Source organism: Falco punctatus, assembly GCF_963210335.1.
Source record: "Falco punctatus genome assembly, chromosome: 2".
In the NCBI taxonomy this organism is placed as follows: Eukaryota; Metazoa; Chordata; class Aves; order Falconiformes; family Falconidae; genus Falco; species Falco punctatus.
This window is the reverse complement of record NC_137581.1, coordinates 64,505,888-64,533,046: the sequence shown is the minus strand read 5'-3', so window position 1 is coordinate 64,533,046 and position 27,159 is coordinate 64,505,888. Positions and strand designations below refer to the sequence as shown.

Genomic DNA, 27,159 nt, shown 5'->3' with positions numbered 1-27,159 from the left:
TTTGTAAGTGACTGGATTCCCTTGGAATGTAAAGATTTTGTAAAGGAATGCCACTTCCTGAAATTATTGCCAAAGGTTCTTTTTCCCATGTGAGCAACCATACTTGCTGCTTGACAGATTAGCACCTTCCATGATGGAATCTAAATCTGAAGTGATAGTCAGCAGCAGTGAATCACCAGCTCTTTGTAGAACAACGACTGCATTTGCCTCGGGCAGAGAATGGAACAGAGGTTCTTCTGCTGCTCCGTACAAAAAATGTCACACCATCTTTGAAATCTTTCCATCTTTGAAATCTTTCCTTCAGAACTACGAGAGATGCAGCTTACATCCCCTCCTTGTTCATGTGGGATAAAGTTCTGAAAACTTTGTTAATTTTGGGTTTTACCTTACTTCTCAAAAGAGTCTAAAGAACTTATCACTAAGATTTGAAGAGTTATAATGTGAGTGGTGAGACTATGATGGTTCTACTACAGTATTTGAAGTAACAGAAAAACATACATCCTCAATGAATTTCAGTTCTTGGCTTGCTGTCATGATTAGTTTCTACCAGTAACACTAGCGATAAGCCATCTTTTACACCTATAATGTTCCCATAATGAAAGGCTTGCATGTGTATGTCCGCAGCAGGCATACACACAAAATCATGGCTACACAAAGATAATGATGCCAACAGGGGCTGCCAGAAAGGAGTGTGTTGCACAGCAGGAATATATTTCTTTACAGCCAGCAGTGTGCCAAGCCCACCTGGCTGCTACAGTGTTTCAAAGCGCCTCTTACGGGACAGAGCAGGGGTGGGTTAGACATGGCTCCAGCAGCGCAGGGAGAATAATTATTCCCCAATTATGTATTTTGGGCTGGGCCCCGCGCAAATTTACTGAATAAAAGAAATGGAAGACAGACCCCTTGGGAAGCCGGTGTCAGCGTTGGGGTGCCATGCCTGAGGAGCAGGATGCGGAGCATGCCTAGGCCCGCCACGGGCTGCCCCCACAGCCTGCTCAGCCAGCCAGCTGCAGGCCCAGGCCGCCACAGGGCCAAGCGGTGCAGGGAAGATGTGGGTCCAGGATCTTCACACATTTTTCCAGATCCGCACTGGTTCATAACTTCTTTGTGTGGAAAAGTTGCCCAGGTGCCTCGACTCCCCATGGCAGCGAACTGCAGCCAGTGCAGCCACCCCACGGCTTGTTTTTCTCTCAGGAGAAGTGAGTGAGCCTGATCTCTCTGCGTTTTTGAGGGACGGGTGAGAGGGCATTCCCAAAAATGCAAAGCTGTTGCAGAATGGGAATTTTCTATTTCCACTTCTTGGAATCTGGGGGACATTCCTGGCCAGGGCTGGCGCGCACCACAGGCCTCGCAGCGGTGGCCTAGGCCGGGCCACCGCCGGATAGCCTCAGGACGCCCGGCTATTCCTGGCTCCCCGGGTGCCCCCTCCCCGGGCTGTGGCAGGCTCGGCTGCAGCTCAGCCCCCTCACGGGGCGGCCGGGGGTGGGCGGCGCCTGTCCCGGAACCTCCAGGCGGGGGCGGCAGCGGCGCGGCGGAGCGTGTTCGCCGAGGCGCGCTCCGATGCCGCCCCGCGCGCAGGGGCATTGTGGGTGCTGGGCTGCCGCCGCTGCGGCTTTCGGCGGTTCTGTTAAAATGGCGCCCTGAGGCGGCGGCCGGCGGCGGCCGGGGCGGGAGGTGTTGCCGGGTCTTTGCGCTGCTGAGCGGGGGGCGCTTCCTGTCCTCCCTTCCTCTGTCATCCCGCCGCGCCTTCGGCTCCGCCGCCCGCTCCCCACCCTCGCCCCCTCCACCTCCTGCCTCCCGGGCGGCGATGGCGACTCCGGACCAAAAATCTCCCAACGTTTTGCTGCAGAACCTCTGCTGCCGCATCCTGGGCAAAAGCGAAGGTAACGGCCTTCTCCCGCCATTCTCCCCGCCGACCGGAGCCCGCGAGCGGGGGACGGGGGGCAGGAGGGGGCGAGGAGCGCGTCCGAGCCCGGGCAGGGGGGGGCGGGGGGGGCTCTGTCGCCGCCCGGTGCAGCGGTGCCGGCCCCGCCAGACCGGCGGCCAAGGGTGTTCCCCGCGCCCGGCAGCGTGCTGGCGCCCGGCGGGGCTGGCGGAGGGGGGGGGCGGGGCTGGCAGCCCGGGCCGCCCGCCCTGGGCCTCGGAGCGGCGGGGCGGCTGGGCGGGCGCCGGGGGAGCCCTGTGGCGGGAGGTGGGCTGGCGGCGCCTTCGTGTCCTCCCCCTCCTCCTTCTCCTCCCCCGGAGCGCTCCGCTGGCGGGCGGCCTGGGGCCGGAGGTGGCCCGTGTGCACGCGCTCCGAGCCCCCCGCCTCCCGCCGCGGGCATTGGCATCCGCCAGGTCCGCTACAGGTCCTCTGCGTCGTGATGCTGCTGTGGCCCTCCGGCGAGGGAATGAATGAAGCTCTTTGCATAAGTTCCTGTCTGTTGCAGTCAAGGCAAAGACTGTTTTAGTAAGCAGTTGGAGAGCGGGGAAAGGGAGAGGTGCTTCTGTTAAGTCTCTTTTTTAAGTTGCTCTGTTTATAATCATTGCTCGCTAGACAAATTCACGCCATAGCTTTTTTTGTATCTATTCTCTTGTATGAGAGATGGCTTTCTTCCTTATTAGTGGCTCTAAAGTATCTTATGTGTTTGTTTCTCTCTCCATGCCACTTTCTTCTGACAAGTCACTCCTGGATGCCTTTATGTATTTCCATGACAGTAATTTGTAATTTTGAGTATTGATCTGTTGTAAAGAACTGGGTTCAAACTGACTAAAATACGGCGTATATGTGAATTATTGCTATCTTGGAAGTCTAGAAAACGAATGTCAAGGTGCAGATATACTTCTCTCTCTCTAACCTTCTGTTATTGTCTATTGGAGACAGGACCTCGTGGTCTCACACACCATCCTTGTCTCTAAATTGGGAAGATACTGGTTTAATGGATGAACTATTTGATGAATAAGGAACTGCCAGGATGGCCACATCCAGAGTTGAAGTCAATGTGTCAGTTTTGAAATGGAGACCAGTAACAAGTGGTGTCCATCATGGGTCTGTATTGGGACTGATGCTGGTCAATATTAATGACACACAGTGGGATTGAGTACACCTTCAGCAGTTCTCCAGATGATGCCAAATTGAGTGGTGTGTCTGATGTGCTTGAGGGAAGAGATGCTATGCAGACAGACCTTGACAGACTGGAGGAATGGGCCCATGTGAACCTCATGAAGTTCAACAAAGCCAAGTACGAGGTCCTGCATCTGTGTCAGGGCAATCCCCAGTATCATTACAGACGAGGGGGATGCGTGGATTGAAAGCAGCTTTGCAGAGGACTTGGGCATACTGGTGGATGAGAAATTGGATGTGAGCTAGCAATGTGCTCTTGCAGACCAGAAAGCCAATCATATCCTGAGCTCCATAAAAAGAAGTGTGGCCAGCAGGTTGAGGGAGGCGAGCCTCCCCCTTTACTCTGCTTTCGTTGGATCCCATCTGGAGTACTTGTGTTTGGCTCTGGGGTCCTCAGTACAGGAAGGATATGGACCTGCTAGGACATGTCCAGAGGAGGGCCACGAAGGTGATGAGAGGGCTGGAGACCTCTCTCATGAAGACAGGCTGAGAGAGTTGGGGATGTTCAGCCTGGAGAAGAGAAGGCTCCAGGGAGACCTTATTATGGCCTTTCAGTACTTAAAGAGGACTTAGAAGAATGGCAGAGTTTTTACCAAGGTCTGAAGTGAAAGGACAAGGAGCAATGAGAGGATGGGTTTGGACATAAAGAAGAATTTTTTTACAATGAGAGTGGTGAGACCCTGGCACAGGTTGTCCAGAGAAGCTGCAGATGCCCCATCCCTGGTAGTGCTGAAGGCCAGGCTGGATGGGGCTTTGAGGAACCTGATCTAGTGGAAGGTGTCCCTGCCCATGGCAGGGGGGTTGGAACCCGATGGTCTTTGAAGGTCCTTTTGGACCCAAATCATTTAGTGTTTCTGTGATTCATCTGAGAAGCTTGGAAGGGTTGGTAAGAGGTTGGAAACTTTGTCTTCACTGAAATGTTGAGTAGGGACTCCTTCACAGAAACATTCTGTTGATTGGTGGAATTCGATGATCTTAAGTCTTTTTCAAATCTCTTGTGTGTGTGACTAATGTAAGGGGGAAGTTTTGCCCAAAATAATGGTAAGCTACTGTGTGCAACCTGTAGCCCACTATGTCGATTCACTGTGGGTTATCTGAGGAGTTCTTTGAAGTATCAACTTTTTACAAAAGTGTGAGTTGTCTGCCACATTTACCATTACCCGTATTTTTATGCATGTGACAGGAAGGCCATCTTTACCCTGTTCTTTATTCCTGTGTTATGACAGACTCTAGCACTGAAGGCTCACCCTTCTAATGTAAAACTTCTCTTGAAATGGTCAGCTGTAGTATACGTGTTAGTTTATCATCAGCTCAGCTATTGATTTGATGTGCATAGACACTGATAAATCAAAAAGTCTCTGGAAGAAACTTCAGTCATGAAAGGTGTGTATGGTGGTTCTCCCTCCCCATTTCAGTGTCCAGAGAACAAATAATAAGGAAATTCTGTAAGTACCAGCATCCTCTGTGTTGAGGTAGACACATGTATCCCTAAGTAGCCAGGAAACCAGCAGACAAGTTGTTTAGCATCTTAACAGTTTTCCAGGCTTGTAACTCTAATTTCCATTCAGCACAGGGTGTTTGAGTATGGTGTTTGTGTGTGGTTAGTAGCCTATATGCCGCTTCTCACCTCCCTGTGTACTGATGAAGTTAGGCTGCTTTGTATATACATCCTCACTTCTTTGAGACAGACTTTAAAAGTATTACCAGTTTAGCCTTCATTAAGTAATTTATGATGTTCAATTAATTCTGCAGAGTTTAGGGAAAAAAAGCTTAGATGCTTAAGGGATCTTTACATTTATTAGAGAAATTTCTAGTAATAGTGTAACAAGAAGCTGAAGCTAGGTACAAACAGCTACCTTTAACCATGTCTGCAGTTAGCCTGCTGTGAATTTCTTGAAATCCTAGCTTTTGATATGTTGCTGGAAAAAGTGCTCTGGTAAATTACAAGGTACTGATGTAATGGGTAAATAATAGAAAGGAGTTGAGATTTGAGAATCTTCCTGCCTTTACATTCCCCAAATTTGTACTTCAGAATGTTTGTTCTACTTGGCTGTGTTTCTTCTCAGCGCTTCTGCTTTATTACGTTGGTGAGGAAGCTATGGCTTCAGAAGGAGCTGAAGGATTCTGTTTATATAATGTCTGTATTGTAATAGTGCATTTACAGCTAATCTTGGTTGAGTGGTTTTACTCTGCATCCCTGTCTATATCCTGCAATCCCATGCCTGAAGTCCTCTGTAAATGCAGCAGACAACAGGCTCCATCAAGGTTTTTTTTGCTTCTGCCTGTGATGGCCTTAGAAGGCCTCTACATTCCCCACTTGTTAAAGATTTATGTTGAATTGAATTTGTGTTACAGAATGTGACTGCAGAAGCTCCCAGTGGTGGAGTTATCCTCTCTCTCTTCCCCCTTTTTTTAAACCATCCAGTAAGTAGATGGCTGGCTTTGTTTCCAAAATCAGTCATCTAGGTAGGTCTAGTTACTGTGGTTTTTGCAGACAGCTCTGCCTCTGAGAAATTCATTACAAGGTCTGCTGAGTTACATGGAAGAACTCTATTTAAAATAAAAAAAAATAATAAAATCTACATCAAACTTTTTTTTTTTTTTGGCAGTCCTAAGGTTTGAAAGCTGTCTGCTCCTGTGCTTTAGTCAGCTCTCAAGTAAGGGCTTACAGCTAGCTTCCCATGGCATTGTGTCTGCAGTCACCCACTTCAGTTAATCGAGGGTCTCTGTGTGGTGCAGTGGGAGCTGTTGCTGACCTCTTTCTTCCTCGTGTCCTCGCAGTGTGTATGAATTAGCGTACTAGGTCTGTGTTATTAGTCTTCCTGTGTTTATCCAGGCTATCTGCCTGACTTTTACACTTAATATCTGATCTTGCGGAGAGCTTGACTGCCTGTGCATTAATTTCTATGATTCCCCCCGGCCACCCCTTATTTGTGGACTCCAGCAGTTATACAGGGTTGCATGTCTGTCTGTGGACAGTGAATTTAATCCTTCTGACAAAAAGCTTCTTGTTCGTAGCTGCCTTTCACAAACCTCCTGGTATTCTTCGTCAGAGACTTTGTAGACTGCCATACAAGCTCTTCAGTTTTAAGAACTCTCAGTGCCTCCAATGGAATAAAGTGGTATTGCTGTAAATATTCAAGCTACATCTATTTGATTTTGAGTCCTAGAAAGATTTTTGTGTGCCAAAGTACTTCTGGAGGTATGTATTCCCTAGAAGGTAGTATTTCAGTCTTCTGAGCGGAGTTTACCACCTCAAGTCCGTACTATGGCCTTAATTTAATCTCTGTAATGTCAGTGGTGGGTTTGAGGTTGCTGTTTGTTTTGGGCCTTTTACGCCCTGAATTATTGGAGTAGATGTTAAAATTTCATGGTGGGGGCAAAGCATAGAGTTCATTCAAAAGGTGGTTTGGAGGATTTTTTTACCAATGCTAATAACAGAAGCAAATACAAGTTGGCAAGTTAGGCAAAAATTCAGTGAGGGAAAGTTTTGAGAAGATTGTGTGACCAAATTGCTGCTGATCGTTGAGTGGGACATTGCTCAAGTTATTCAATGACAACACAATAAAGGCCAGAAAAATTAACAGAATTAAAGAATAAATATGTTTCTTGTGCTGTGCTTCCAAGTTTGTGGACGGTTCCTACCTAAGGAAAGACATGGAAGCGTGTGTGTGGTTTGGGCTTTATTTTGTGGGTTTGTTGTTTTGTTTGGGTTCTTTTCCTTTGTGGGAGAGGAGTGTGGAGACTGGAAGGGTGGTTAATTAAGAATAAATTTAAATGCTTCACATAAAAACTTGCCTGAATAGAATATCTTTACATTTTATACTTCTTTGCTGTTACGTTTTCCTTCTAAAAGAAATAAACTTACATCAGAGAAATTTAAGATAGTTGACTAAAGCAGAAGACTGATACAAAATTAAACATTTTCAGGAGTGCTTCAAAACTGGGCTGGTCCTAAAATTGCACTTCTCAATGTTTTCTATAGGAAGAAGCAGTTTTGCTTACAGTGTGCATAGATTCTCTTCAAGAACAAAATAGTAACACTAATGGCATTCCAGACCAATGTTTTAGTTTATCAGTATATGACATCATATTAATGCAATTGCTTTTTTTTCTGGGTAATAATTCATACTGATGTTGAACTTCTGATATAGTTAGAAGAGAGAAGATAGGGCAGCATTACTGTGTTGACAAACACAGTATCTGTTCATTGTATATGTGAGAAGGTTATCAAGTCTTACAGCTCTCCATCCAGGCTTAGTTTTACAACAGTAATACATTAGCTATTTAGCAAACACTTTGTTACAGGAAAGGAATTTTGGGTTTTTTTCTTAGGCATGTTGTCTAGATGGCAGCAGCTGTATCTGAGTAGTTTGCAGCAATAGCTGTTGTTGGTCAGTGCCACTACTAGGCCACTGAACGCAGTTTACAGTGTACTTGTTTTACAATAGTTTTGCATCTTCATTTAAGCAAAACTGTTGTCTAGGGTGACAAACAGCTGACTGGAAGATGAGACAGTGAAGAGCATTTGCTAATCTGAAGCCTTTCAAGAAAGTGGTTACTGTTTGGCTTAGCTAAGCTTTCTTTAGGATTATCCTGTAGTTTGGAAATTATGCTTACAAGCAAACTAAAATAACCAAATGTCATCTTTCCAGGAAACAAGGGTTCTCACAATCATGGTACATAAATGTTTGGAAACACTGTTTTAATTGCTGCTTAGGTTTTCAGGACCTCCCCCCCATAGCCAACAGTGTTAGAAGAAATATATGAGACTAGGCAGTGAACTGACATTAACTTCACAAAATTATAGGTAATATTAGAAGCTTTTTTTTTTTTAGCAAAAGACTTGCTGAATTTCAGCATTTGCTCTGAAATACTGGCTTCTTGAAAGTGTATTGGCTAGTTGTGTCTCTGTCTCTTGAACTTTTCCTTTAAACTTTCTTTTGTCCTTCGTGTCCTTTCTTTACAACCATATTCTTCCTGTGCACTGCTTTTATATTTTTTTCCATGTGCTACGCTTGTATTTGCTGCAGCTTTAAAATGCTGTTATCTTCCTTTTGAGTAGTTCAGTTTTAATACTGCATTGTTTGTAGGACACTTTCAATGGCTAGGTAAAGTATTGCTCTGCTCAAAGGAAAGGGTTTAAAAAACTTTTTTTTATTTTTTGTTTTGGTAGTCACAAGTCCTGTTTCTTTGTTCAGCTGTATGGCCACTTGGTATCATTAATTGTATGTGTCTGTGTGTATTACTTAAGAGAGATAATCTGTGGGGGAGCGGCCATCTCTTATCTGCATTCACTGCTCTGATCAGACCTCTGGAAAATGAGTTGTGATCAGTGTTTGGTTTTCCTCCTTTACCCCACAAACAGCTGCATCAATTGACTATGTTGAACTTGCTGTTATGTAACAGTCATGCCATAATCATTTTTTGATGAAGAAGGATGTGCACATACATAGAAGTGTTTTTTAAGCCTGTCTGCTGTCAGAATGATTGAGGAGGGAAGCAATTAAATGTGTCTATTAGTTATAAACTATGTGAATCTTTATTTTATTGACAGATACCCGTATTAAGTTATGTTTAATCACTTTAGGTACTTAAGTTATTTTACAGGCTCATAAGAAATGATTTGCTGAAGAAACTCCCACAGCAGGGAGTTTTCTTTGTAAAAGAGAAGCTGGAGTTGACATGAATAAAACATGAAAATCTGAATAAAACATATTATAAAAGCAGTCTTGGTACGATGTTATTGAATCACCAGTGCAAATCTGTATGTATAAAGAGCAGATAACTTTGTTGCATACTGTTAGTAATATAACAAGTTTAATCATAATTTTTTGGATGGAATTGTAGTCTTTCAGCTAGAGATCTTTCTCAGATGCCTTGTTAGGGCTATAAGTTTCTATACTTTCACTAGTCTTGCTATGGTTGGTGTTGAAATAAAAGGTTATTATAGAAGGGTATATATCTTTCTTAAAACTTCCCTGTTACAGGAAAAAAAACCCTGCTGCTTACTATTAATAATGTATCTCTTGTGGGTTTTTTATTAGATCAAGACTTAAATGTAAGTCTTGAAGGTTTTTGTCCAGAAATTTTCACATGTATTTCTTTGTCTCTTGGTCTTGCCACCAATATTCCCTTCTACCAAAGAACTAGAAGCGTAGGTACCCTTCAGTATCAGAGGCAGATTGGAAAACACACTATTGTGCTGATTGACTGTATATCAAGCAAAAATAATTCCAAATCAAATATAAGAATAAATGCAGTTTATTATATTACACTATAAAGGAAAAATGGCATGCAATATGATAAAAGGAAACAGTACTAGTTATTACACACAACAGGATAACAGAGCAATAGGAGTGAAGCATCAGATCGTTTCTGCAACGCATTAACAGAGAGTAAGGAAAGGATACATCACCAATGACCACCTGAACACTGTCCAGGCCCACACTTCGGCTGGGAAGCCCTGTTGCAGCCAGCACTAGCAGTCTCTAAGTAACTGGGAAAATTTCTATGCAGTGCATCCACCCTCAGGTGAGGCTTCTGGCCCGGTCCTGGAGCTTGCCTACCTTTATAGTCAGTATAAAGTGAGTGTGTGCAAACTTTTAAGTTTAGGTTAAGTACAGGAATGTGCTATCTCATGATGCATAAGTTCACACATGCCAGGGATGTTGCCAGATGCCTGGGCGTGGTGGAGTTACTGCCATGCCATAGTTACACACAGTATTTATTGTCTGGATGTTCCCGCTCATATCTTGCTTGTTCAGGGGGCTCAAGAAAACCCACCTGCTCATTAAAGTTGTCCTTGAGCTCCCTGAGCTCACTGTCAGAGTTAAGCAATCCCTAATTAAAGACAAAGGCTTTTCATAAACAATAGTCAATTTAATAAATTTTCACCACACACACAAATGGCAAAGTCCATGATTTTCTTCTGTTATTTTGAGGTAAATCCCTACTCCAACATCATCAAAAAAAACCCTACTAAACTTGTGGCAATGTATAGCCATCTTTCTGGGTGAATTCTTTGGGACAAGGAAATTCCAGAGAGACCCTAGAGACTTTGTACACATCTTTGCTGGATTTTGTAGTTGCTTCACCAGGTAACTAAAGACAGTAAACCCACTTGAGTTCTCATCATTTGTATCTTGGTTTACTTGAATGTAATGTAAACCCTGTTGTAGTGTAACCTGGCAGGCAGCTAAGCACCACACAGCCACTTGTTCGTGCTTTACCCCCACCCCACCCTGTGAGATGGGGGAGGGAATTGGGGAAAACAAAAGCAAAATTTGCAGGTTGAGAGGGAGACAGTTTAATATGACAGAAAAGGAAGGGAAAATGGTAATAATAATAATGATGGTGATAAAAGAATTAGAATATACAAAACAAGTGGTGCACAGTGCAATTGGTCGCCACCCAGTGATCAATGCCAAGCTTGTTCCTGAGCAGTAGCCCCTGCTCAGCTTTCCCCCTAGTTTATATACGGAGCTTGATGCCATATGGTATGGAATAGTCCTTTGGCCAGTTTGGGTCAGCTGTCCTGGCTGTGTGTCTTCCCAGCTTTTTGTGCCGTCAGCCTACTCACTGGTGGGGTGGTGTGAGAAGCTACAAAGTCCTTGACTTAGTGTAAACGCTGCTCAGCAACAACTGAAATATCAGTGTGTTATCAACATTATTTTTTCTCATCCTAGATCTAAAACACAGCACTGTGCCAGCTACTAGGAAGAAAATTAACTCTACCCCAGCCGAAACCAGGACAACTCCCAAAACCACAGGGAAGAACAGAGAGGAAACAAGCACTTAAATCTTTTTGAAATGCTGTTATGAAACATTTTGTTCAGAAACCAAAGAGTTTTCAAAAAAATGAATAAACATAGTAAATACAGCATTGCTTACATGGAAAAACTGTGCATTGTCGTTCAATGTAAATAAATAAAATGTAATGCTCTGATTTTAAAATTTTTCTGCAAACATTAAGCTTACTGATAATCACAGTATAAATCATAGCATATACTGAAAAATTGGCAGAAGCAGCTGAATGAATAATGCTCAATTGTCCAGACATAGCAACATAGCAGAGTTTTTTTTAGATCGGCTACAGATTTTCTTACTGAACATTCTTATTAAGATAAACATACTGTGATACGCTGCAAGATCATAAATGTATAGGAAACAAGTTCATTCAGTAAAGTTAAATATCCCTTTATTTCCTGTGAATTTTTTTGCAAGTCTTCTCTTCAGTAAACCCCTTGCATTCCTCAGCTGCAATACTGCCGGCTTGTACTTTCATTCCCTGTCACGCTTCAGAAATGCCTCTTCCCTTATCCTGTGGGTCTCTGTTGTTTGGTGCTCTCTGACTACAGTCCAGGCAGGAGGCAATATCCTGATACTGCTAATTCTGTGCAGGCAGGTGAGAGGGAATAACTAACCACAGATTTTTTTCTGAAATCTTTCCCCCAGGGAGAGTTATTCGGATGTTTGTTCTGTCCATCCCCAGGTTCTGTGAAATCTGTTTAACTTGATATCCCTGAGACCTCTATCAGTTCAGTTTAAAAAAAAAAAAAAAGTCGAAAGGCAATCCCTAAGGGACAGAGTGATGCAGGTAGACATAGAAGTTAATATCAGAATATTATTTTCCTTAGAAAGGGAGACTAATGCATCTAATGAGTGAGGAGGAACCGTAGGGGGAAGTTCTTGTGGCTCTGTCATGGTTGGGGTGTGTGTCTGTCTGCATGTTTGTTATTTTGGCGTTTTGTTTTAAGGCGACATCTACTTATGGTTTTTTGGTTGCTTTTTATTTTTTTTTTATAACTTGTATTAAACTAGTTTACTGGAGATCCATTCTCTCCTGCTTTTTAGCGGATAATCAGTGAGAGAGTCCATTATTTAATCCTGATACATTTTATAACTGATGAAGTATTTTGGTATCTAACCTTGATCCTTCTCCTGACTTTAGTTCATCCTAAGTGCTTAACCTGGAACTCTTGGCGATTTTATTTTTAATTAGTAGCCCACATTAAGTCACTATAACAACATGCCAAAAATAAGTAAGAATTACTAGAAAAGCCTAGCTCTTGCCTAATTGCTGCTAGGTACACAGTTGAGGAATTAACACAGGACAAAACTCTTGCTGTTGTCTGGGATAACTTAGTGCTAGTATTTGACTTTAATGCGCCTTGCAGAATACTTTTGGACATCTTTAGTTGTTATGTAATGACAGACATTATGCTGAGAAACACTTCCTCATACTTAACTCTTCCCACCTAGTTCATCAGTTCAGTTTAAGCTATCAATAGCCAAACTGTTAAATTATTTCATATTTGTATTTTCAAGTCCTTATTGCAAATAGAAGGTTGCTTAGTCTAACAGTAGAACTGTTATTTCTGGGAGTCATGCAGGTTTGTGACCTTACAGTAGTCTGGATATTGGCGTTCTCTTCTCTGAAACCAGAATGATAGCCTTGCTCTTTTTGTAGACCAATGTTGTAAAATACTGTTAAATAATAATGATTATGTCTGAGCAGATTTTTCTTCTTGATTGTGTGCGCAGTACTGCTTTGTGTGAACTGGTTAGTGTTCGCTGTCTACAGTTGTATTATAGTAGATTAGGTCCAGTGGGTGGCGTTTATATCACGGTAAAAAATGGGCATTCAGAAAGAATGTAGCACATTCTGATTTCAAATTTCTCCTTTCCGTACATTTCTGGAGACTTTCCTGCATTTACTCTTAGTATCTCCCAGGTAATTTTTTTCAATTGTAAATATCAGTTAATTTAAGAGATGATTCAATGCTTAAAGTATTTCTGCTTCTAGTGGACTTTTACCCTGTTCCATTCTCCTGTTCCTTTTCTGCTTATTTGTGCAGGCCAGCATCCTTTTTTTTTTTCCCCTCAGCTGAATCATTGCTGCATTACTTAATAATTTTCGCTGAAAGTTGACTGCTTAACTGACTAAATAAAACACGTGAGGAGTCTGATGGATTTGCACGCTTAACTGTTACATGCAAAATAGACTTAATATGCAGAATTGCTTAGATTGTTTTTCCCTGAAGTCAGGATGTGTAAGGATTCAAGTAGCTGACGCAATACATTTACACTTACTTTTTCTTAAGTATCTTTCCCCTCATGTTATTACAATTATTCCTGTATGAGGAGTAGAAATTTATCTGACATTTTGTAAGGACGCTTGACACATCTGTAGGGTTATCATTTGATTGATTTTTCAGGTTGATAAATGGGAACGTGACTAGGCTCTAGAGACATTAATACTCTGGCCCTATCTCAGCGTTACCAGACTTAATCTTACCAGGAAGCAGAGATACTTGCACTAAAACAGTACTGTTCAGCAACAATATTAAAAATGGAATTACTGCATGAGGAAGGAGCAGTGGAGGGAGGTCACTGGCTCACAACCTCTACATTAGTATCTACATTATGTGCTGGGATAAGATGCTTCTATCTCTGAGCTAGCTTTGTACCTAAGTGGTGAAACCATACAAACTGTTCGAAAACCAAAACCTAAAAACTACATGCAAACTGGTAAAACCACTGTTGTGGATATCTGAGTAAAGATCCATAGGTAGGATAATCCAGTTTGGGTGCCTGTTAGGAAAAATACACACCAGGCACACTTTCTTATGTGAGAGCTGAATTCTGTGACTGTGCCAGCTTTTTGGTCTGTGGGGAAGGGCAGAGCCCATTGAAGTGTGCTAGTGCTCTCTGCTAACTGGGTAGGCCTAACTGTCTTCTGTCAGCACAGAACAGGAAAGACTTATTTGCAAATTTAGGTGCAGTTATTTTGCAGAGTGTATACAGGTAAGTGTGTTTGAAGTATAGCTTTGGGGTAAATTGGATTTTACAGCCCTCTGGTTAGAAGTATGTCTAAGCATTATAGTAGAACATTATCTGACCTAAGCCAGGTACGTTTACACCAGATTCAGCCATAGCAATGTAATCTCATGTCTTAACTTTTTAACAAAACTTATTTGAATAGAACTGTAACACTCTGCTTAACTGAGAGGGTTTTCCTTTTGTCTTTCAGCTGATGCAGCCCAACAGTTTCAGTATGCGGTGAGAGTTATTGGAAGCAACTTTGCTCCTACTGTTGAACGGGATGAATTTCTTGTAGTGGAGAAAATAAAGAAAGAACGTAAGTGCATCTTTGCTTCTTCCTTAGAAATAGGAATGGAAGTTCTTTAGGAAGTTATTTGATTAGTTTATTCCTCTGAAAATGGGACAATTCTGCCTCACAGATAGTTATCTAATCTGTTATTAATGCTCACTCCCTGAAAATCTCACAGTGGACATTCCTTTAATTCCCTAGTGAGTGTTCCTGAGTGGCTATTTGTATTCACAGCTCAGATTTTTCTGAATGCTCATCTTAGACTTCCCTTGCTACAATTCACTTTGTATCTTAGCCACCATGACCATAAAGAACAATTAATACTGCCTTCCTTTCACTTTAATAGTACTCAGACTTTATGAATTCTTTTCAGAAGCCTGATATATTTGTGATAAGCACTTCAGAAATATGTCAGTTTGGCACAGTTAACTTCAGGAACACCTGTGTGACTTGCTGAATGAATATCCTGGGAATTGATGGAGTTGTTTATGTGACTTACCTGGTATTTCTTGCCTTCAGTTTCTCTACAAGTTTTCTGCAACCACCTTGTCAAAATCAATATGTTAGTCTGTGACAGTGTAAGTTTTGTTCCAGTTAGATTCCATTGTGCTCTATGCTGCTCTGAGTCAAGTGTTGCACCATATGAATCCAATGGAGATGTGATGCATTCTTCCTGAAAAGCCAGATACTGCTTTCAGCAATTATTTGCTCTACAGTAGACTGTCCAGAAGCAATTACTTGAAATACGCTAATTATATCAAAGCTTTGTATTTGAGCTTTGACTATTTGGTCAGGGAGATTGAATTAGGGTAACTGAAGTCAGGGGTTGTAACTGTTTTAAAGTACAGGTGTATTCTTTGCTAGCACAGGGCTTCCATGGATTGCTGACAGGCAAATCAGCCCATCAGAATTTCTCTAGATGCAACTCCAAAGCACTGGAATCTACAGTATACACTTTCTGCATGATGACTTTCTACATGCTTTGGCTAGTACTAGACAGCACAGTATATATTGCCAGGAGTTCTGAAGAGGGCTAACTCCCTCATCTTCCTTCTCCCCAACTTCAGCCCCTAGGCTGATGTTAGTGGTCATGTAACAACTGACTGGCTATATCCTTCTAACTTTACATTTATTTTGGAGTTACCGTGCAGGAAGTGACTTATTTGGCAAAGTGTACTTAGCAGTGGCTTTTTATGCTAATTAGTATTTCTAACATTTAACAGCATTTTTTTATTATTGCAAAGGTTTCTTCAGATGTTTCTGTTTTATCTTTTTTTAACATGGCTTTTCTGAAGACATCTTAAAGCTTGAAGATGTTTTTCCTCTGAGTAAAGACTTCTGTTATATAACTTGCAGTGATTGAAACTTCGTTTTCTTAATATATAAAAGTTGTGACCTTGGAATTCTGCTTGACTTCGAGCAAGTGGCATTACTACTTTTGTTTCTTGCTTTTGTTGCCTAAAATAGGAACAATTACACTTAGTTTTTTGAAGGGCTCTTTAGCATTCTTTAACCCTGATTTGAGTTATGTTTTAATTCCTTAAACCTACAGAATGACAGACTAGACTTTAAAAGGGCACTTATTTAGAATGTATATTTTGATTGCTTTAATAAAACCAGGTCCTTACGTTGCAGTAGTTCTGATGCAAGAATTTGCTGGAAGCAGATAACATGAAAACAGGCAAAACTGTATGGGTAAATAGAGTTAGGCATCAGAAACAGTTAAGCATCATTAAGCTTTCTTGGGTACATTTTCCAGTTTACTAAAAATACATAATTTCTGACATGAGTACTACTTTCAAATTTTTAATTTTTTTTTCAGTTGTGCGACAAAGAAGGGAAGCAGATGCTGCTTTGTTTTCAGAACTCTACAGAAAACTCAGTTCACAGGTAGTGTAATAAATTTGTAAGAGTAAAGAAACTGAAAGCACACATATGCATCCTTCTGACATTATAGAGTTGTTTTGGAGAGTGCTCGCATCATTAAGAATATTTTTACTGAGGGGATGGTTAAATACTGGAACAGGTTGCCCAGGAAAGTTGAGTCTCCATCCTTGGAAACAGTCAAAACCTGACTGGACAAAGTCATGGGCAAGCTGCTGCAGATGACCCTCCTGTGAGCAGAGGGGTTGGATTAGACTGTCTTCAGTGGCTTCAGAGGTGCCTTCCAACCTCAACAGTTTTGTAATTTTTGTGAATACATTTACAAGTTACGTTTGTTTTTTTTACTATGAGCTGTTTGCTATTAACTAAAAATTATTTTGAATTTAATTGTAAATCAGAAGAGAATAAAAAGTGCATATTTAATTTGAGTCCAGTTACATGTGAAGGGGTGTCATATGAAGGAAGGAACTGTCTAAAAATAGAAGTAGTAATTTTATATGTAAACCTGATGAATTTTCTCATTGTCATTTATTTTACAGCAATGCTTTGCAAGTATACAGATTTTATTAATCTAGCGTTCAAACAGTCCTCATACTTCTGAATTTTTAAGTGCTCCTAGTCTTTGATGTTGAAGGTTAAGGGTTTGCTGACTTTGGTTCTACTAACACCAAAGAATACTACATGTTGATATTCTGACAAAAGATGTTGGTGTATAGCAAGCCCACACTGCAGGAAGATGGATCAGGTGAAAGGGAGGAAGGTTGCAAGTTTAGAAATTCAGCTGAGTAGGTGAAAACCAACTGCTGCTAATCTGTCCTGAATTCTCCATAAAATTGAGTATTTAGCAAAGCAGAATATGGTGGGCAGTAATAAAATAAGATTTCCAGTTGTCACTTGCACATACCTAAATTTTGACAACAAAAATCAGTTAATGTAAAAGACGATGTTTTCTGTATAACAGAAAAAATTGTCCTTGTTTTGCTCTTTGTATTTAGGAGAAATATTTTTCTCTGTTCTTCTGCTCTTTATTCAGTAATTTGCATATTGATTATAGCTGAGTTTTACAGGATAATACTAAGATTTTAAGATTACAGAAAATTGATGCTGTGGAGAGTATGATTAGTCAGAACTCAGTTCTGCTCATCCATACTTAACTTTATGCATTAGTTTGTTAGTGCATGGCTAAAGTGACTGTTTAACCCTTCCTGATTTCCTTATCCTGTGGGTTTGTGTATTATTTACATTGGTTTGTATAGTGAAGCAAGTATAATTCGTTTGCAGACACCTGTTCAGATGACATCAGCCTTTGGTTTTCACCTCTTCTTATGTGTATTGCACTATGTGATCTTGCTTTTTTAATACAGATTTTCTTTAACTTGTTTTTGTAGCTTATGTGCTATGTTGCCATACTGTTGCATTTGGCCAGCAATATAGCTGCAGAACATAATGGCTGTAAACTTTGAAACAAAATGCCTTGTCTGTGTTCGTCAGTTTGGTTGTTCTTCCGAATGTAATACAAGTGTACATGTATCTCATATTTTGCTGCCTCCTCAAATGTTTGAGGTTCTCTTAACCTTCTTTTTTTTTTTTTTATTGTGCTAGCATCTTGCGTACATGAAATGGTATCATCTGAATACTGCCTTCCTTAAAAATCACTGTGCAATTATTGTGCAGTCTGCTGTTGGATTTATTACTAATGGTGGACAGTAATTTCTTTTTCCCATGAGCTTAGGAAAAGGGCACAGAAGGAGCATGCATTTTCTGAATCAATAAGGCTTTTTCTTCCTCCAGCAATTCTTTTGAAAGCAGCTCGGAGAAAGAAAAAAGCTTGTGTGAATCTGTTGTAACTTTGTTTCATCCATTACTCTAAAAAGAAAAGGAGGTCAGTGCCTGTTTCAGTGGCAGCTTGCCAGTTGAGCAAACTGTGCTTCTTGAGGCACTTAAGATTAGTCTATCCTGGCCAGTAGAAGAGCAGTAACATTGCTGCTGCTTCTTCACCAGTCGTTAATGTGTTGCTGGACTAGCTGTTTGCGACAGATGCAATACCTCTACTTTTTGCTTGTTATTGAAATCAAAGCAGGAGTTAATACGCTTCTGCTCTACATAATCATATAGAATGTCTCTTCTTAATCTTACGTAACCATACAGAGCTTTGGTAAGTTTGGTTAGTGGGCTCTGGTTCTGAAAAATGAAATGTTCTGTGGCCAGAGTTCTTGGGCTGTGTAATATATACACACAAATTGCATAATTTGCAAAGAAACAGGAAAAATAGGAAAAGATGAGAATGGAAGTGTGTTTAAAAAAGAATTTCAAAATTACCTTGAAAGTGCTTCTTGCAAGACTGATAGCACTGAGTTACATTGCTTCGTAAGGGATGGAATCTTTGTTGAATCTTGGTATGACTAAAGTTTCCTTTCTATTCAACATTGCTTAGTATTCCAGACCGTAGCCTGATCAGTATTGTGAGGGAACATGTTTGAGTTTCTTTGACGTAGTCCACTCCTTAATGTCCATTACAAGGTTCTACGTTCCTGGTCAATACAAGTGCAAGTGTTAGTATCACAGAACTACAGAGTAACAGATCTACAAACGTATGTGTATTTAAGACATTTTAATATTTGCTGTAACTCGTCAAAGTGTTCTTTTTGTAGCTTGGGCTTTAGCCTTGTTCTGTCTTCTGCTGGTAAGCTTTCTGCTGAAATCTAAAGCTGCTGAGAGTGTTATTCCAACAGTCTGTATGTATCTGTCTGGTTGTTTGCTAAAGACTATCTTGAATATTCCTCAAGTTTTGTGTTAACTGTATCTATCTCAAGCTGTGAAAATTTTGGTAGCTTTCTTAAATGACATTTAAAGTAATTAGAGATGGAAACAAACTTCTGAAGCCTTCCTATAAAGGAGAGTGAAAGGGAAAGTGGAGAAAAGACAGTTCTTCGCTTAAAATTGTACCAAGAGTTTTCCTTCTTTGCCTTTGTGTTAAAGTAGCAACTGCATCTGAGTAGCATCAGCATCTGAGATGTTTTAAATAGTGAGAGTGTGTGGGAATGCTGGTAAAATTGCAACTCTGTATAAACCTTTTTCTGAGTAGCTATGGATTTTAAATTGCGTGTACTTGCTCATCTCTGAGCAGATGAGAGTTTGTGATTTGAAAACAGTGGAGAAAATTCATAAGATTAGCAATACAGAGGCTGCATTGCACATTCCCAGTTTACTTATATGGGTACATTTTATTAGGCTGGATAATCTTAAAAATAAAAATCCATTATTACCAAGAGTGAAAACAAAGTCATTTTTGTTTGTCTTCATCTGTTTTTTAAAGGGCATTTTGAAAAACAAATGGTCAATTCTCTACCTCCTGCTTAGCCTTAGTGAAGATCCACGTAAGCAGTCTAACAAGGTGGGTAAGGAGACCTTCATTACTTCTGAGAAACAGTAAATGTGTCTATTTTAGACGTCATTAAGAATCACTATCCAGACACAACCAACGCTTCAGGTTGTGCTTGTGGTGTTTGTGTGAGGCTGAAAGGAAGAACACACTTGACACAAGAATGTGCAATTTTTTTCTGTGTATTTTTTTTATCCTAAGTAAATATATAAATACGAGCTGTCCAATATTAGTAGCTGAAGTTGTAACATTGTTAAATGGGTGGGGTTTTTGTTTGCTTTTTGCTTGGTGGTATAATGTCTGCTCATGTGCTAATGAGTTTGAAATGGAGTAGGGAGAGCAAAATTCCTTCTTCGGTTGCAGCTCTGCTAGCACCAAAGTGCTTTTTGCAGCTATTGCTAATGACAATTTGCAGGCAAAAATAAATTATATTGCTAAAAATACTTTTGCTTACTGTTAGGGACTTGCTTTTTTGTTTTTATAATTGTAACAACAAACTTTTTGTTGCATGAACATGGCCTTCAGTTATTATTTGCATTCTTGAGTATTACACTCCTGTTAACTAGAGACATGACTTAAAGCAACTCACAAATCTTTTCTTTTTATTCCTCCCTTTTCAAATCCTTTCCTTTTCAGGTATCAAGTTATGCCACACTTTTTGCTCAAGCATTGCCACGGGATGCTCACTCAACTCCCTATTACTATGCCAGGCCTCAAAGCCTTCCATTGAATTACCAAGACCGCAGCGCTCAGTCTGCCCAGAGTTCCTGCAGTATGGGGAGCAGTGGGATCAGCAGCATCAGCCTGTATGCCCTGAATGGGCCAACGCCCACTCCACAATCACTCCTTCCAGGGTAAATTAAGATGTTCTGCCTTACAGATAGGTTTGGAGAAGACTAGAGATTATCTGGATTTTTTCTTTCTTTTTTTTTTTTCCTTTTTCTTTCCTTCATTCTTCCTATTTTCATGCCATTGGAAATTCCACTGTAGAAGCATAGGAACAGTTCTCAATAGCAGGTGCTGTCATGTGACCATAGAAAGCCATAAATCACTGGCCAATTGTATCCATTCTTAAACTTAATCATAGCTGTCTACTGAACAGCTGATGTCTTATTGGATCTACTTCTTGTGGATTCATTCTAGGGCCAAGTTCTTTTCCAGATTTCTCAGTTCTCTGAAATCATTTAAAGCAGTCTTTATCTTTCTTCTGTAAACACCTTAGATTTAGAGTCCTCGCTCAAGTTCCTTTAAAAAAGCATTCCTTATCTGGTGTCAAATTAGTAGACTTGACATCCTCCATTTTCAAATCGGTGACATTTCTTGCATGGTCTGACTTTCTTATAAACGTGTTCACAGCACACTGGCTGCTGTACTAGAGCACTCTCGCATCTTGAGTGAATAGGGTTTTTACAGGGGAAAAAATTGGTAAAATAGTTAATTACAAAAATTACCTTTTAGAAAAAATCCTAAAACACCTGCTATTCAGCAGTGGTTGAATTGTCCATTCATACCAACGTGAATCTACATATGGAACCAAAACATGCAAATACCAAATAGTTCAGATTTTTGAGTAAAATCTGGCCGTTGTAAGCCATGATTATCTGAGTATTGACTTTGTTAAATAAGTTAACACAGAAAGTAATATGCTCAAAATCTGAGCCCTTCTTGTGCCATTGGATATAATGTTGTATTACTCTTACAGCTCTACAAAGCTGACAGATGCACTGCACTGACTCTGTGTTCTATGGAGGGAAAATGAATGTATGTTCATAGTCTGTGAAAGAGAGGGAGTGGTTCAACAGTGATTCTGCAGTTTGTGCCTGGAAATACATTGCCTCATAGAGATCAAGCATGGAAAAGTAAACAGAACGTTATGAAACTTCTGAAAGTGAAGGTTATACTTGCTTTCATAGCTGTTTCAACCTTGAATGAAAAAGTTTGGAAATAAAGCCTTTGTCCAAAAGTGATGGGGGGGTACTGCTTTTCAGAAACTGTAGTTAATGTCAAAAAGACACACAAGAACTTAAAAGGGGAAAAAAAAATCTTAAGGGGTGCAGGAATGAGTAAAGCCCTATTATTTTGTCCCAATAGAAGTTTCATGGGTTATGATTTGACCAAATTCCTAATATAAGGCTAATTTTTGGAAATTTTTATTAATTTCTTTCCTTTCTCATAATTGGAAAAGAGAATGATACCATCCTCTTGTCTCTTGATTTTTCCTTCCCGCCCTCAACAGTTTAGAAACAAACACAAATTCACAATAGATGCATTTTCAGAAAGTACCACAGCTTTATTTGAGTTGAAGATTTTTGTTTTAGTACATTGTATTTGACATGATTAAATTCATATTATGGAAATAATCACTAGTGCTGACATAACTGGATTTTATTGTTATTAATATGCTTTGCAACACAAATACGTATTTCACTTTGTCAGTACTAGGTTTGTATGGTGTATCTGGGACACATAAGTAGAGGATTTCTTTTAAACTAGGAGCAACAGGGGAGGACTCTGCCCCACAACTGAGTAAGGAAGTGGGTGGTAGATCAGATTAGTAAGCAGAAGGTGATGTGGTCGAGAGACCTTAAAATCAGCAGAGCAGAAGGGGATCACCCAAGTGTGTGCACACAAGTGAGGAATGTGGACAGGACAGCCTTATGGGGAAATTCTCCTGCCTTTTCTGGAACATCAACACAACTTTGCTTGAGTGCCTGCCACACTAACACATGCAGCATGGGGAACAGACAGGATGACTATAGACTGCCTCTTCAGGAGGAAGCAGACAGGATCTTCAGGCAGCTGGAAGGAGCCTTACATTTGCAGGCCCTGGTGTTCATGGGGGGCTTTCATCACAGCAATATCTGCTGGAGGGGGAGTGCTGCAGGGCGCAACCAATCCGGAAGGTTTCTGAAGGGTGCTGATGAGAATTTTTTGACAGAGGTGATTGAGGAGATGATGAGAAGGGGTGCTTTGCTGGATGTGGCTTTTTTACAGACAAGGAACAGCTGACTGGGGGGAGCCTTGGCTGCAGTGATCATGAGATGGTGCAGTTCAGGATTCTGAAAGGAAGAAGCAGAGCAAAAAGCAGGATCCTATCCCTGGACTTCAGGAAAGGAGACTTGGGCCTCTTCCAGGATCTGCTTGGGAGAATCGCATGAGACGCTGCCCTGTAGAAAAGAGGGTTTCAGGACAGAACAGAATAGAATAGTTCAGTTTGAAGGGACATACAGTGATCAGCTGGTCCAACTGCCTGACCTGGGAGCTGGTTGATATTCAAGCATCGCCGCCTCCAAGCTTAAGAATGGTCCACCCCGACAAGTAGGAATTCACACAGCAGTGGCAGGAGGCCTGCATGGATAAGTTGCTCCTGACAAAACTCAGATGTTAAAAAAGTATAAAAGATGGAAGCAGGGTCAGGTGCAGTGGGGCATCCAGGGTGCCCGCAGGGGCAGAGGCACTGAGTGTGCAGGGAAAGGCCAAATTTGCCTAGAGCTGAATCCATCAAGGGACATGAAGGGCAATGGGCAACAAGTACATAAGCAGTAAAGGAAGGCTGGATACCTGCTGCTCAAGGGGCAAGGGCTGTGATGACAGAAGATGTGGAAAAGGCTGAGGTACTTGGTGCTTTCTTTGCCTTGGTCTGTGCAGGTAGTACCAGCCTAGGACCCCTAGGCCCTTGGGAAAGTCTTCAATGCTCCCAATTTACCCTTGGCAGAAGATGATCAGGGTCCATGGGACCTGATGGGATGCATCCACAAGTGCTGAGGGAGCGGGCCAGTGTCATTGTGAGGCCACTCTTGGTAATTCTTGAAACATGGCAATTGGTGGAGGTTCCTGAAGACTGGAAGAAATCAAATGTCTCTCCTTTCTTCAAGGAAATTACAGGCTGGATAGCCTCACCTCAACAGTGAATCACACTTGAATCCACAGTTTTGTGGAATTATTTTTTTTTTTTTTAATGTGTTGATTTCCAAATGTTTACATTCAGCTGGGAGAGGGAGGAGGAACGGTCAGCAGCAAAAATCCCTTGCATATATTTTCAACTTTATTTTTCATCATCGTGGTGCAGAAATAATCAGAAAGGTAACTTCTAGTTGTAATGTTTTTCATGTTGAAGACTATTTTTTGTGAGAAGAATTGACAAGTTTGAGAGGAGGGGAAATTGGAGCTTGTCTAGATGTTCCCTCCTTGATCACATCTTCAGGCACTTGATACAAACTATCCTAAACATGGCGCAGCAGGAAAGTGAACTTTCTAATCATCCTCATCCTCCTCTATTTTTCTTTAGTTATTTGGCATGTAACTACAGTTTCAAGTAATAACAAAGCTTAAGTATTTGTTGTTTGTTATGACTATTTTTTATTATTATTATAGTTGACTTCACTTTTAATCCCTTTCAGCATGTCTACACAGTTCGGTGTGGACAAAGTCAGTCCTTGATAGGAAGTCTGTTTGTCAAATTCATGCCTCCTTTCTTTTCTACAGTTTGGTATTTTTTTGTTGGGTTTTGTTTTTTTGGAAATGTAGGCTTATAGGAAGCAATAAATTGCTTGTATGTTCTGCACCTTTTTTTGAAGGTTCCTTTATTAAAGAAAAAAGACAACCAAGCAACAAAACATCCACAAAAAGTAAACTCAAGCTTGGGGCTTTTTTCAAAATTTGCATACCCCAAACCAGCTGATGAATCAAAGAATCAAAATTTTTAAAGTTGTTTCATGTTTTTGTCCTTTTAGGCAATCCTATCAAGCTCCAGGCGTCGGAGATTGCCTCCGTCAGCAGTTAGGGTCACGTCTCGCATGGACTCTAACTGCAAGCCAGCCTTCTTTACAAAGCACTACCTCAAAAGGTTTTTCAAACACAGTCTCCCGTGGCATGCCAAGGTCAAGGCGAGAAGGGGATACAAGTGGTGAGCAAAGATGTATTTGTTAAGGACACATTTTTACAATTGTTACCTATATCCTCCATTATTTTTTAATGCTTTTCAAATAGTTTTAAAGCATGTTTAATTTTTCAAGGACTGTTTTGCTTAAATGTATTCAATAGAAGAATATAAACAATTATGCAAGGCTAGTATATTTGGCCACTATCTCTTTGGCTGGTTAATTTCTTTTTGCAGTGATTGGTTTGGTAATGTGTTCTGGTCCTCTTAAAAGGCTGACTTCATTGCAGTGTTTGTCAGAATCAAGTGATTGCGGTTTATAAATAATGATCACTCTTGATGATCAGAAGATGCTACTGTTTTTAGAAAGTCAAAGAGAGCATAGTGAATAGAACGTGTTGAAATAGACTCATCCATTTGTGATTCTGTTTTTGAAAACTCAGAAATGTGCACTGTAATATAGAGCTCTTAAATCTATTTTTCTTTAAATTAGCACACTGTTTACATTGGTTGTATTTAGAGCAATTAACATAAAATATGGTCAGTTAAATAAAAAATAAATGTTACTAATTTATTTGCTTGATTAATTGGCTGTAAACTTGAAACTGATACCTAGAGCATCTATTCTGAAGTTACACAAGTTCAACTAAGGAGAAATTGTTTAACAGATGATCTCTGTGGCAATTGTCGATAAGTTTCAACCTACTCTAATTTTACAGTAAAAGTGGGAGACTTCTGAGTAAGAGACCTAATGGCAGATGTTGTCATCTTAAGGTGCTGTTACTCTGGCAAGGAAAGATAAAGATTTGTGGGGTTTTGTTTGTTTGGTTGTTTTTTTAAATAATTCCTATATAAAGAAGTGTAGATAGTTAGAAGCTAAAATATAGACTATCTGCCAGCCCCTGCCTCTTTCTGAGTAACCATGTACAAAGCCACGGCTTATAGACCAAAGTTGTACTGGTATATCTGAAGGCAGCATTTGGCATTTAGAACCTAATTAAGAATACTGTTGATGTGCAAGAGGATGTGCATATATAAAGTATCTATAAATATATATATATATGCATATATAAAGTCTAGCACTGCCTTTTATTTTTGCTGTACTAATTGCCATAAAGAGCAGTACAAACCTGTTCCATTCAGCCAGCCAGCAGCCGTGACTTTTGATTCTTATGCGGGATGGGTATAAGGACTGGCAGTTGTCTTAAATGTAGTCAGTTGTTGATGCAGAAGTAGAATTAGGACTGCATTCAGAATATAAAAGGCTGTTTTCAGGAAGATATATTTCTATGCATATAAAATTCTTCTAACTAATGAAAAGGGTGGGTTTTTTCCTCTAAACTTGGTTGCTGTTAATTGGACTTTTCTTATTGCTACATTATGATCAAGAGCATTGTGTGGTTGATATTAGTACTTTTTGTATTATTTACCAATTAAAGAAATGTGCACTTGAATTTTTTACCATTTCACTAAAGAGTTCCTCAAAGGGGCTAGCTGCTCTTCTGCACATCATAGTATTATGAGGCCAGTCTGAGTTTTAAACAGCATCTTGAGGTGATGGTTACTTTTGCCAAAATAAGAATAGAATTTATTTTTTGTTGGTTTTATTCTAAGAAGGTGGTTCATTGGGGAGGTAAACTGATGAGAGTAAGAGTGCTGTCAAATTTGGGAGAAGCATGTTTTACTGTCTCAGTTTCTGGATAGTTGTTGAAATTGTTTCGTTATTGGTATCTTAAATGAATTTACAAAAGTAGAACATGGCTGTTTTGCCCAGAAGAGGTGGGCGGTGTTGGTGGCCTGCACAGCATCTTTTTTAATCGTCTGTTTCCTTTAAATCAATAAATACCCTAATTCTCAAACATAATCTAATGTCTAACTAGAGATATGAACCAGAAGCAAACTGTATGCTGCAATAGCGAAAGCTTTACTAAATCAAAGTTGTATCTGTCTTCAGAAACAGTATTTATACTTTTTTGTTTGCCAACTCTATAGCTGTTATGCAGCTGGCAGGCTGATTTTTACTGAGCAGTAGCATGTGATTGAAAGCCAGTATTAAACAAGCAGCTCTTCCTTCTGGATTAACTCTGTTTTCCTAGCTGAATGTAGAGGAGATTATTCTGTAAATCCCATTTAACAACTTCAGCTGTTCCTAGAAAGGTAAAGTTATTACAGTGCTTGCCTTAGAACTTGCAGTGGTTATTGAATCAGGAAAGATAACAAGTTTAAGAACTGGCTGAAGTGTTGGTTCAAATATAACATGCCCAGTGTCATACAAACTCACTTGCTCTCAGAGAATTCCAGGTACTGGTAGAGGCAGATAAATGGAATTCTTGCCTTTCCTGTCAGGTTGTTAACAGGACTTAAAACGTTTCTTTACAGGGTATAAACATAGGCTTTCTCTTTTTTTTTTAGCTAGGGTTCTAAATAGCTTTTTGAAATTGCAATCAAAACTACTTGTCTCAACAAATCTAAATACTGTTGTTTTTTTTTTCTTTCTCTTCCTAGGCTCTGTTGAAATAACTGAAGCAAATCTTGTAAGAGATGTTTTATATGTCTTCCAGGGGATAGATGGCAAAACCATAAAAATGTGCAATTCTGAAAATTGCTATAAAGTGGAGGGAAAGGTACTGTATGGTGACTTGCATTTCATATGTGAGCAGAGAGGTATATGGGAGAAAAATAGCCATGAAAAAGATGTAAAAAAGTTAAAATACTATCACAAGTCTACTTCCTCCGTATTTTTTTCCCTTTTCTTTAGTACAACAGAGTACTTTCAACAGTATCAATTTAAAATT

At 40.3% G+C, this 27,159-nt stretch overlaps 1 protein-coding gene across 1 annotated transcript in view; it reads left to right on the top strand.

Moving 5' to 3' along the window:
• The first annotated feature begins 1,281 nt into the window (after positions 1–1,281).
• Positions 1,282–27,159, top strand: part of TUBGCP3 (tubulin gamma complex component 3) — a 58,000-nt gene continuing 32,122 nt past the window's right edge. Inside the window, exons 1-7 of the mRNA XM_080376054.1 lie at positions 1,282–1,883; positions 14,139–14,246; positions 16,042–16,109; positions 19,420–19,497; positions 20,122–20,339; positions 24,219–24,391; positions 26,870–26,988. Coding sequence (XP_080232180.1) covers positions 1,808–1,883; positions 14,139–14,246; positions 16,042–16,109; positions 19,420–19,497; positions 20,122–20,339; positions 24,219–24,391; positions 26,870–26,988 — 840 coding nt within the window. The 5' untranslated portion in view covers positions 1,282–1,807. The remainder of the gene's footprint in view (positions 1,884–14,138; positions 14,247–16,041; positions 16,110–19,419; positions 19,498–20,121; positions 20,340–24,218; positions 24,392–26,869; positions 26,989–27,159) is intronic.